At 43.0% G+C, this 13139-nt stretch overlaps 1 protein-coding gene across 3 annotated transcripts in view; it reads left to right on the plus strand.

Annotated features, from left to right (window-relative positions):
* Positions 1–3879: 3879 nt before the first annotated feature.
* Positions 3880–13139, plus strand: part of NEDD4 (NEDD4 E3 ubiquitin protein ligase) — a 115561-nt gene continuing 106301 nt past the window's right edge. For all 3 annotated transcript variants that reach the window (XM_034784965.1, XM_034784968.1, XM_034784967.1), the window contains exon 1: positions 3880–4022. In XM_034784965.1, the coding sequence (XP_034640856.1) occupies positions 3978–4022 (45 nt within the window). In that variant the 5' untranslated portion in view covers positions 3880–3977. The remainder of the gene's footprint in view (positions 4023–13139) is intronic.

A 13139-nucleotide genomic window follows, 5' to 3' on the forward strand; every position in this document is an offset into this window, starting at 1 on the left:
GCTAGGACAGAGGAATGAGATTAAATATTAATTTGTTCTTAATGATCTCAGTATAGAGTGCGGACAAATTATCCAAATACAGGTTTTCTGTGTGAGTGAGTGTCTCAAATCTCTCTTCTGTTACTCTTGTCTTGTATTGGAATGAGATTTTATAAAAATATTTACTGCTAAAGATGTGTGTTGCTTATATTATGTAAAAATAGAACGTGTGCTTAACAGAGTGCTGAATTGTTTAACTTGTTTTACTAAAAATAAGTGTGTAGTTTTTAAACTTCAGAGCAGAAACTATCTTAATTATAAGTACAATATCATATATAAAGAAACCACACACTGTTTGTGTGATCTGCCTGATGGTTAGCTGAGGCCCAAGAGATAATTCTTGAGTCCAGCAAAAATGCACCTCTTTAATAATAGTAAGGGAAGAAGGGGTACTCGCCTAGAACCCACTAGAGCCGTGTTCAGTTCCCTGCTCTACCACAGATTTCTTGGGTAACCTTCGGTGAGTCACTCCCTCCCTCTGTGCCTCAGTGTCACCTCTGTAAGATGGGAATAGCACTTCCCTACCTCACAGATTGTGAGGTGGTTGGATACTATGGTAAGGGGGACACCTAAGATAGATGGTACAGTGAGCAACTGTCATTTTATAGCATGATCACTACCACCAGTCGTCATGTACAATACTACTGACCTTATTGTGTTAACATTTGTTACTACATCAAAAGCATTTAAATTAATCATTTATTAGTAGCAGTTTTGATAAAGAGGGAGTGTATTCTAGTGGTCAGAGGAGGCGGGTTGGAATCATAAGGTCTGGGTTTCAAATATGCTGCAGTTTTGTTGCATGACCTCAGACAAACCACTTAATCTCTATAAACCTGAGTTTATCTATACATAAAATTGGGATGATATTTACTTATCCCTCAGAGGGTGTAGGTCTTTGAGAACCTTGGCTGAAAGATGCTATATAAATGAAAAGTATTTGTATTAATTTTAAAATTATTTGTATGAATGCTTTAGCTTCACTGACTTGTGCAGGACAAAAATTATTCTTTGACAACTAGAGAGAGCATCCCGCAGATATTACCTTAGCACATACATACATCTTCAACAAGTTCAGCACCCTAGATTTGTTGGTGACAAGTTGCCCAGCTGAGGATTTGGGCTTTAACTGTGTTGCTGCCCTTGTTTTGGACAGCTGACAGCCTTTTCAATAGGAGAGAACTTGCAAACAATAATTTAGGGGATGTTAATCCGGGGCCTGTCAACACTGACCCCCATCCCTTTAAAACTTTAATTAATTAGTTTATTATGTTACTTCTCTGTCGTAATTTTCAGCATGTCTAGAAATTAATTTTTTCTAACACATTGGGAAATTGCGCATTTGTCAGGAAATAAATGTATGTGAGTGAACTTTGATGTTCTTACCTCATCCCCCTCTTCTGCCCCTCAAAAAATTACAGCTACACTTATTCAGTATAACAAACAAAAATCTATGTTAAAAGGAAGTTAAAGATGCTTTGAGTGCTTTTTCTCCTTGTACCCTTTCAGAATGTGGAAGTAGAAAGCCTGAAACCTAAACCTCTGAAAAACAGAAAAGGGCGGAGTTAAGATAATACATCTCTCACCACATCCCCATACAATCTTACCTCTGCCTCTATGGAGATGACAGTAGGCTACTTATCCGTTCCTAACCAAAGTGGCCATTTTCTGCATGCTATGCTAATAGCAAATCATTGCTCTTTTTCATACACTCCAACTGACTCAAACTGTCTTAGCTGTAGCAGGTTAGATCTGGGAAAGAGGAGGTTGCCTGAGCGCATGTTGCCACCTTGGGAAGCTTCCAGCTGCAGCTACAGGCTCTGAAAGCTTTTGAAAAATGTTTAACAATTTAGTTTCTCCATTATTGCTCTTCTTCATCCTCCCAGCTGAGCTTTGGGTGTTAGGGAGGCATATGGTACTGTGACCAACTGAAGGACTCCTTATGGCAGCAAGCAAAGGAGAGCAGAATTAAGGCTGTGTGCAAAAATGGTTATAAGAAACAGACAATTTTAAAAACACATAATTGGGAGGAGGAGGTAGGGAGGCTGTATCTCAGGTATCACTCTATTAAATGACCCCACATTTGCACCACAAATTCTACCCAGGATCATAGAAATGTTCAGGTCAATCTGACTGCATGTGGATTTCAAAATATTTTGAAAAAAAAGAAAGCTTTGGTCACCCTTACCTATGGATCTTCAAGGGCGATCCCATCATTTTGGTTTCAAATTCAAGTAACAAAATTTACTTTGGATCTTTGTCTCACTGTATTTATTTCCTCCTCTATTTCTCAAAACCCTTCTCTTAGTCTGTAGGAGGAGGAGACAACTTCCTCCCGGATCTGTGCATCATTTGAAGCTCATGGTACCTCCCTATAATGTGGAGAGCACTTCAGTGGGTATAGGCAATTTGTTTTGCCCTTTCCAGAGGTAAAAGTAAGCCGATCCGGTCCGGCATACTGGCAAGAGCCGGTACACAGCTGCCCGTACTAGCAGGGGGCAGCTTCCCCAGGCGGGCAAATTTAAAGGGCCCAGGGATTTAAAGCCCCCCCCACCTTCTGCCTGAGGCCCTGCCCACTCCCCCCCAGTTCCCCAAAGCCCTGCGTACGAGGTACCGGTAAGTCCCTTAAGTTACATTCACTCCTGGCCCTTTCCTATACCAATGTTGACTAGTTATTCATAAGTCTGGTGATTTGTTTTTGGGTTTTTTTTGGTAAAATCCCCAACTGCTGCCTGGAATCATTTTGTTACCTGAGAACAGTCCTCACTAGGGTGACCAGACAGCAAATATGAAAAATCGGGACAGGGGGTGGGGGGTAATAGGAGCCTATATAAGAAAAAGACCCAAAAATCCGGACTGTCCCTATAAAATCGGGACATCTGGTCACCCTAGTCCTCACCTATTAATCTCTCCCCCCAAAAGTAAGTGTCTAGCCTTGGGGCTGTAGAGAAAAACTTGAAAATGTGACTCAAAAAGTCACCAACTGCAGACGATGTATAAGACGAAGCCCGAAGGCCACACCTATTGATTAGTAAAGTTTGTGCTTGTTAAACCAATCTCACAATTTTTAGGGCAAATCATGTGACTTTTGAATCCTTAGGGCTGGCACTGTACCTGGAACGGCTAAAGCAGCGGAGAATCCCAGCCCCCAGTACCGGCACTTCCCTGCCTGCTTGGCCCAGTGTGTCGCTCCTGTTTAACCATCATCTGTAGCCTGGGTCACCGGGAGGGTGACCAGATGTCCCGACTGTCCCGATATTCAACTGTCTGTCCCGCATCCCGACGGTGCCCTGCCCCCCCATGGGTCCCAATATTTTGTTTTTGTCATCTGGTCACCCTAGTCACCGGGCCAGCGCCTAGGGAACCTCCATGCGCTACCCAGAGCACAGCAGGGAGACGCTGCACCCTTTGATCTCTGGGGGGCGCCGCTCACCATTTAAGCGGGTTACTGAGCTAATCAGGAGGGGTCTCTGTCACCAGGATCGGAGGGAAGACTGGGTTCTGAACCAATCAGAAACAATATCTGTCTCCAAGGGCGGAGGGAAGCCGAACCTCTGAGCCAATCAGAAGGTGTATCTGTCTCCAGAAGCGGAGGGAAGGCGGGGCTCTGAGCCAATGAGAAAGAGTATCTATCTTCAGGAGCGGAGGGAAGGCGGGGCTCTTAACCAATCAGAAACAGTATCTATCTCCAGGGGCGGAGGGAAGCAGAAGCTCTGATCCAATCAGAAGGGATATCTGTCTCCAGGGCTGGAGAACCTGCTTGGGATCGGGGGAGCGCGCACGCGCGACCTGTTGGCTGTAGCCGCGCGCGCTGTGTGCCGGGGCGGGGCGGGGCTTGGCCGGGGCGGGGCAGAGTGTAAACAGGGGCAGGCAGTCGTGGTGAGGAAGGTGCGTCTGTGGTGTAGCCGTTGGTCCAGGATACCGCTGCCTGGCCGGCCATGGCAGCCTCTCCTGTGGAGGTGGTCGGGCTGCCGAGCGAAGAGGTGAGGTTCGTTGCGCGGCCCCAGGTTGGCCGCTTTCCGGAAGGGAGGCGGGCGGCAGCTCCTCTTTGCTCTCTCCATCCGCTTTCCTGCGTGGTGCCCGGACCCTCCCCCTGACAGGCCTCCTCTGTTGGCGTGAGGGCCTGTGACTGTGAGTCCCTGTCGTGGGGGCCCTCCCCTGCCTGTGCCGGCCTCAGAGTGGTGCTGGGCGGTGTAGGCAGGCGAGGAGCCCGGGCTATGGCAGTCGTGGGCTGGGGCTGTGCCGTGCCCTCTCGGGGCTACCTGTTAGGGGAAGGGGTGTGACAAATCTTGGGACTGTCTGTAATCGTTTTCCTTGGCCTCTACCGAGTGGCTGCCGCTGCCGTCACCCAGATGTGTCTGCCTCCCTCCCTCCTTCCCTCTCTGAACGTGGCAGCAGGTCTCCCAGCGTCTGGCCCGAGGGCGCTGGCTGCCGGGTAGTCCTGTCATCCGCGATGGCCCCTCGAGCGGGGTGCTTGGGTTGATAACCTGGTAACCCACTCGTCTAGTGGTAACAGAATTTACTGTTGATAGACATCCCAGTGATTAGCTGGATAAGAAAAATTAACCTCGTGTTATGAATGGGTTGTGGATTGCCTGCCTCTTTGAACGAAATCTGAAACCTTTCGATCTCTCTTGGAAATCTGTAGTATACTTCCTAAATTTACCAAAGTCAATATTTTTCAACAATCTGAACTGATACCTATTTGTAAACAATGCATAGGGCGGATGAGGGAGACTAGATCCACTTTTTCTAAGCATGCTAAGAAACTTTAGGTTTGGGCTGTGCATTTTGTTTGGGTAGTGTTATCTTAGAATTTTAACTCTTGGGTAATGGACTGATTTTAGAAACTTATGTTCTGAGTTTGCAACCTGAAGGTGGTAATATATCCAGGTGGTTTAAACTTCACATATGTATGCAGGATGTAGATACTAGCTATCTGTGAGGAATATAGTTGCAAATACTTCATGACTCTTTATTAGTGAACTTTTTAACTACTACTTTGTTGCAGTTGAAGGTAAGACCCTTGAAGTTTTCCAGTGGTTGATAAATTTAGGGGTACCACTCTTGTATACTATCTGTAATACACCTGTGAAATATGAGTGGGAACTAATTCCTTGAGGGACTGCTGGTGGCATACACTCTTGCCAAGAAGAAATGAACTCAACTTTTTTTTTTTTCCCCTCCAGGTGTGTAGTGATTAAAAATTGTTTCCATTGGAGAGCACTTTGGTATCCTGTGTGAAATGCCTGGAGTGTTATCTTTGAGCCAACCGGGTATATTTTATCAAAGCTGACATTGATCTACTCTTGTGTATCAGAACATATGCATGCTTTATGTAAATGTATTTACCTTGCAATTTTTGCCACTATTTGAGTGGTTCACAAACATTAATTCATTTTTACAAAACCCCTCTGAGGTAAGGGAGTGGTATTATCCATTTTTTTACTGATGCGGGAACTAAGGCACTGAGATTAAGGTCTGAGGTATCCACTGATTTTTTTTGGATGCTCAATTGGAGACATAGAGCCTGATATATATAATTTTTTTTAAGAATACTTGAACATATACATGCTATATAATGCCAAGTACAGCTGCCATTGACTTGAGTTCTAGCTATGAGTGCTCAGCACTTGTGCAGATTGGGTCAATGGTCTCAAATTGAACATCCAGAAAAAGAGGCACGCATCATTAGTGACCACCACTGAAAACATTGGTTTAAATAATTTCCTTGCATCACACAAGAACTTCATGGCAGAAGCAGGGATAGAATCCAGTTCTCTAGGTCATGTTTCAGCTGCCTTAACCTTGAGACTGTCCTTTCTCTTCCTGTAATCCCCTGCCTTACTCAGTACACACCTTCCAATTTCTGCAGCGAATGATGAAGGGGTCCTAGAGACAATAGCCTCCTTTACTACACAACTCTGATTTGCCTCAGCAGCTAGTCTATCTTGTGTACTGAATGAGGCAGGGGTCCTTTGGAAAAAGTAGTATGTGATCATGTAATCAAAGAATGTAACATGATACATGCACAGAAGGGGGTTGAATTAATGTTACACAAACCATCTTAATTCTGCCATTTCCTAACTTTTGAATGTTTGACTTTGTAATCTTAGTGTTGTTTTAATGTTTTTTCATGAGTAATCTTAGATATAGCTTCTCAAATCTCTCTATCCATTTCTTGTCCTCATCTACTTAGTATTACACTACTCATTGAACAGGAAAAAGACAAGTGTGCAGATAATTCTTTTGCAAACGCTACTGTCTCAATATAGTTTAAAAAAAATCATGTTGACAAATTTCCTCTTACTACACTTGTTAACCTTAAACCACCGGCTTCTAATTTTCCCCAGGGGTGTTGAATCCCTGCTCAGCCCCAGACCCGACCTTGCCCCACCTCCACCTCTTCTCCCAACCCCCGACCCCACTCCTCTACTTTCCACTCCTGCCCCACCCCAGGCCCCATCCCCACTATGCCAGTTCCCTCAAAGCCCCACCCCCACCTCTTCCCCGCCCCATTCTGCCCCTTCCCCCGAGTGCGCCCCATCCCTGCTTCTCCCCCTCCTGACCAGTGCCTCCTGCACGCTGCTGAACAATTGTTCCGTGGCGTGCAGGATGCGCCGGGAGGAGTTAATTTGTGGGGACAGCAGGCGGGTGGGAGTGGGGACTGCTGGTAGATCTAAGCACCCACTAATTTTTTTTCTGTGGGTGCTCCACAGAGTCTGCGCCTATGCCTTTTGCTAAAGAAAGCAATGCTTTCAAGTGCATTTTCCACCTCCAGGTGGAACTTTCTTTTACAATGCTTTTTGCCTGAGGCTGTTTTTGAAAATCATTCATAAGCTTTAGCTAGTGCAGAAAGAGTAATGGGTAGCTGTGTGCACACTCAATATGTGCTCTGAAATTACTGTCTGCTTGGTTAAAGAGTGCAAATCCAGGTGATGGTTGGGAACTGTACATTTTGGTACAGACTGAACCATGACTGCCTCTCTACCAGGGTAGTGGTGAATCCTGCTGACTTCTTAAATGTGCTTGCTTTAGTATTGGTTCAGTTCTTGATTAAAAAATCCTTGGCTGTGGGACTTGCTTCCTTCAGGTGGCACGCAAAATCTCAGCCTTACTGACTTCTAGTCTTGCATTACTCACTTTCATTGGTCAAGCATTTGCTATCACTGGGTCACTTTAATCTGTTGAAGTAGTACAAGGGGAAAAAATGTCTTCTGTCTGCTCTGCGTGGTTGAATCTGCAACAGTATGGAACGGCTTCTGTATGAGGAGAGATTAAGAAGACTGGGACTTTTCAGCTTGGAAAAGAGACTGCTAAGGGGAGATATGATTGAGGTCTATAAAATCATGAGTGCTATTGAAAGTAGATATGAGAAGTAGTAAACAACACTTCCTTAACACAAGAACTAAGGGTTACCAAATGAAATTAATAGGCAGCAGGTTTAAAACAAACAAAAGGAAGTATTTCTTCACACAACGCACAGTCAACCCGTGGAACTCCTTGCCAGAGGATGTTGTGAAGGCCAAGACGATAACAGTGTTCAAAAAAGAACTGGATAAATTAATGGAGGATAGGTCCATCAATGGCTATTTGCCAGGATGGGCAGGAATGTTGTCCCTAGCATGTTTCCCAGAAGCTGGGAATGAGCGATGGGATGGATCACTTGATGATTACCTGTTCTCTTCATTCACTCTGGGGCACCTGGCACTGGCCACAGTTGGAAAACAGGATATTGGGCTAGCAGGACCTTTGGTCTGACCTAGTAGGGCCATTCTTATGTAATGGGTGCAGCATATTTTAAAAGCAATCTACTAAAATTGAAGGGGAAAGGTATCAACTGGTGCTTACTTCTAGTGCCTAAATAGACATTACAGGAGCAATCTCAGTTGAGTAAGCTGAAAAAAGAAAGTGTTTCTTGCATATTTGTAGTATAAAAAATGTTGTCATACTACAGAAGTAGGGCTGGCAAAGAAGCCTGCCCAGAATGAGAAAATATGTATTCAACCAAAATGCCTCCCTTCTCTCCTACTGGAAGACCTTGAAAATAGATCTATAGCTACACAATGAAATTGTTTCCAGATGAATAATGACTTCATAGTCCACTTAGGAGAGAATTCTGATACGTTTCTTTAACTATGTACTCCGCCTGGAGAGAACAATTCTGATCACTTGTTCATTAAGGACACTTTTTTGGCTTGTAAATTGCAGAGTATTTCAAAATTTCCAAAACAGAACTCTATGGTGCCAAGACGGCGGAGATTTTGAGCTCTTCATGTTGCATTTCAGGGAACAGTTTAGTAATAGGACAGTATGGTACATTTCCTGCTTCCATGCACTTCATAGTTCAGATCTTGCATCCACCTTTCAGAGGATTTCCATTACACGAAAGCTCATGTTTTCTGCAAATAGCAAAAGATGAGTGAACATCTGGCATTTCATGAATTCCAAAAGTATTCACATATAAATTTCTCATTCCTTAGCATATATTTCTTGACAATGTAGCTTATTCTTATGTTGCCCAGGGCCATCAGGCTAAAAGGTTTTTATTACCCAAAAACCAAGATTGCTCCGTGTTCCAGAGAATTTAAAAAGCAAAAAATAAACAAAGAAAAAATTAATCTCCCAATCCATTACTTATCTGTCTGAAACCAAGTAGACCTCTCCCCATTCTTTCTGTCTAGCAGAAGGACTTTCTTCTGCTCAACCTCTTTTCTACTTAACCCTGAGGCAGGTCACTGCTTCCACTACTACTCAGCCGATGTGGCAGGGCAAGGAGTCTGGGAACCAGTGGAGAGGAGGGGAGACTGATCTGACAAGGGTGCAGGGGAAGAACTGGGACTAGCTGGGCAAACAGACTGGGACAAGGAGCCAGGGAAGTGTGGATGATGAGAATGGTTGAGAGCTCTGGGAAGGGAGGCTGGAACTGGGAGTTGGTGGACTGAGAACAAAACCAGTGGGTGGGGACTAGGAATACATGGGGGAACAGGAGTAGGGCGGAACTGGGAAGGAGGAGACTTGGATGGAGGAGTCTGAAGGGGTGAGACTGAGACTTACTGGGGAAGGAATCTAGGATCAGAAGTCTGAGTAGAGGCTAGAACTGGGACAAGGAGCCAGCGGTGGGACAGACAGCTTGGAGGGGACAAGGCAGAAGAGGTCAAGCTTGCAGGAATGGACAGAAGTCTCTGCCCACTAAAGCACACACCCCTTCTGAGCCTAGGATGGATATCAAGATTCCTGAGGCTCACCATTCCTCTGCTGTCAGCAAATATCTGTGAAACCCATGAAATGTGCATCTCATCTCCCTGTAGTGCAAGTCCACATAAAAGTTAACTCACCTATTACTGCTGTCGCTTACACCATTGGATGAAGTCTGAGGTCTGAGCCATGGATCAAAGGTTCCAGCTTTGCTGAAATCCAATGTAGTGTCAGTATGACACTACATGATGGAATTTGTTTTCCCCAGGTTTTTAAAAACCTGGGAAATTACACATACAACTACCCAACCTTAAGTTGGTCTCCTTGTGCATATGTATTATGATGAAGTCTAATTACATGATCACATACTATTTTTTTCCCCAGAACACCCAGGCCTCGTTCAGCACACAACAGAGAAAATGCTCATTTAATGAGCAGTTATTCAATATTTTTCTACTTGTAGTTTAATGTGTGCCCCAGTCCTTATTTACTTAACACTATTCAAACCCTGCTGTGAAGACAGAATTATTAATTTCCCTATGGGCAGTTCTTTGATGCTCACCACTACAGGATCTGAATGGTGCGCGAATAGTAATTACTTTCAAAATGCGCCTGTGAAATGAGTGGGTATTTGATCACACTTTACTGATTAAACTCAGAAGTATCCACTAACTTGGGGTGCCCGATTTGAGACCTGATTTTTGAGTACTTGGCATTATATATGACTTGATAGGTTCAAATGACAGCTCCCACTGACTTCAGTTGCAAGTGCTCAGCACTTCTGCAAATCAGACCTTAAGGTCTCAAGTTAGGCACCAAGAAATTGAGAAACACGCAATTAGTCACCACCTGTGAAAAGCTTGGTTAATGTGACTTGTATAACATTGCAATGGAATTTGGTTGCAGAGGCAGACATAGAATTCAGTTTTTCATGATGGCATTCAACTGCCTTAACTGTGAGACCATACTTTCTCTTCCTGAAATCCCCTACCTCATTTACTGTACAGCTTCCAACTTCTGCAGCAAATAACCCATGGGTCCTACAGTTGCCTTCACTACATAACATTGATTCATCCCCAGAGCATCTCCAACTTGTGCACTGAATGAGGTTGTGGTCCTGTGGAGAAAAATGTGGTCATGTAATTAAAGACTACATCATAATGCATATATACAAGGATGTCAAATTAAGGTTGCACAAGCAACCTTAATTCTGGCATTGCCTAGGTTTTGAATCCTTGACTTAATAACTTTAACATTTTAATGTATTTTTGGGTGTACTGTACCTATTGATAAATCAGTAAATAGTAATTGCTATAGATGTTATTGAATTGGAATTGCATTATAAGCCACTCATTTTTTCACCTACCCAGAACTTTCTGAAAACCTCTTGGTCTGAAACATTCATTGCTTAATCTCAACCTCGAGATGACCTTTGAACACCAAGGGAGGAGAAACTGCTGTCACTGAGTGCGCCGAGATAGAGAAGAGCTTCATTCAGATATTTAGACAAAACTCAAGAATGCTTTTGGAAGGAGATACTGCTTTTCTCCTCCCTTGGTGTTCACACCTCAACTGCTAAAGGAGGGCCTCATCCTCCCTGACTGAACTAACCTCATTATCTCTAGACTGATTCTTGCCTGCATATTTATACCTGTCTCTGGAAATTTCCACTACATGCGTCTGATGAAGTGGGTATTCACCCAGGAAAGCTTATGCTCTAATACGTCTGTTAGTCTATAAGGTGCCACAGGACTCTTAGTCTGGATCTGTAAAAAGGGACAAACACGGCAACACCTCTGATAGTTGCTATGAATACATATATACCCTTTGGCTGCAGACAGTAAACAAAGTTGAAACATTTGCCGACTGTTTTTAGGCTTGGAAATTCCTGTTGAGTGATGGAATTTATTAATCTGTGATTTCTGTGTTCATTTTCAGAATGCAAGCTCCTTACAGGTTAAGTGTTGGCTAGATTAAGGGAGGTAATGGCTTGAGAAGCATGCTGGAAAAGGCACTCCATAAATTTATATTGTAAAAAGATTTTTATGCTAGCAATAAATGAGTGTAACTCATGCCATACAGTGATCTTAGACTTGGTGCATTTCTGGCATGCAGTTTCATAATGGTGTTTAGCGATTTATAGAGACAAGGTGGATGAGGTAATATCTTTTATTGGAGCAACTTCTGTTGGTGAAAGAGAGACACTTTCACGCTTATACAGTGTGGTGTTGGGTTTTTTTTGTTTAAGTTGCACAGAGTCTGAGCTCAGGTCAGCTGACTTGGGCTTGTGGGGCTCAAGTGGTGAGGCCATAAAATTGCAGTATAGACGTTTGGGCTGAAGCCTCCCTGAGAAGCTCCCTGCCAGGGAAAGGTACTCTGTTATCCTCACTAAACACAAGGTGGAACAGATTGTTTAGCATAAGTAGTTCACCTTGAATGGTCTCTTACAATGCATGTTAAAATCTCTGCAGTTATAGGACAAAAAAGGCAGTTAGTGGGTTGCAGATTGTTGTAATAAGTCATAAATCCAGTGTCCTAAATCCATGAATTTTAGTGTCTAGCAAAGTTATGACTACTTTATGAAATTAGGCAGTTTGTCTCTCTCCTTAGAGATCACCGCATCTACTTATCCAAAACATACCTTGAGTAAAGCCAGCTCCTGAATCCTTAGTTCATTCTCTTGTTATCTTTTTCTGCTACTCTTTGACTATCCTTGTGTACTGCAGTACACAGAACACTACTTGAGTCTAGAGTCTGTTCTCTTCCCTTCACCAGCACCCCAATTTCCATGCTCTAACTCAGTTTATTCTGTTGTGCTCTCTATCAAACTTTGTGAACTTTTAAATTGTTAGCATGTTTTCTCACTTGAGCTTTCAATACTCACACATCAGAAAAATAGCAGAGTGGGTCTTGGCAGCTATGCTCTTATCTTTATACTGTGTGCAGACTATGACGATCTTAGTAATTCACATCATATTGACTTTAATATGTAATCTGTCATGCTTTTGATTAATTACTGCACTGTTTGATTTGTTATCTTTTATTTTAATACTGTTTTGAAACTGCATTTGTTGGCTAGGTTTAGTGGTGACTGTTTCTTGACCTATGCAAATAGGGGGAAAATAAGAACATGATTAGAACTAAAGAATAACAGGATGTTTTCACCTCAAGCCATTGTTTCATTACCAGCTAAGATCAGTGCAAGACTTAGACATTTTAAATTTTTAAGAGGATGATGTAGAATAGCCAACATTAAACACTGATCTACTTTAAAACTGCTTGATTTATGCTAGATTTTAAATGTTTTCAAACCAAATTCCCTATTCTGCTCTTGATGGCTTATAATACCTTGTGTGAATTCCTTCTGTAGTAGGAGTATTGAGAAAGCAAATCTGTGAAAACATTGCACTCTGAGTTAAAAGCATGATGCCAGATGAAATATCTGCTCTTTGTGGAAGCTGTTCTAACGTGTAACCCCTTGTGCAGCCTTTTTCTTGAACATTTTCTACTCTGTACTTAGAACTTTTTAAAACTCCTCTTTAATTTCAAACATTATACCCATTCACTACTTAGACATGTCTATAAAACAATGATGGTATTTGCCTAGTTTTACAACAGGGCTATGTAAAAAGCACTAGTGGTTTATATGCTGTGGCATTTAAATGCCTGTCAGAGTTTATAACTGTCAATACATTGTAGTCATCACTATAAAGGTACTAGGTACGGGTTCAGTTTTTCTCAGTAGCTATTGATGAGGCTACTAATGTGGATAGCCAATTCCAACTCTGCTACAGAGTACTGTGGAATCAAGATGGGCCAAAGAGTACTTACAGTTACATGGAGTCTTCATAGTCACTGGAATAGCTAATGGTATATTTGTAGAGCAATGGTTCTCAGCATTT

The sequence above is a fragment of the Trachemys scripta genome, chromosome 10 (assembly GCF_013100865.1).
Source record: "Trachemys scripta elegans isolate TJP31775 chromosome 10, CAS_Tse_1.0, whole genome shotgun sequence".
Taxonomy (NCBI): Eukaryota; Metazoa; Chordata; order Testudines; family Emydidae; genus Trachemys; species Trachemys scripta.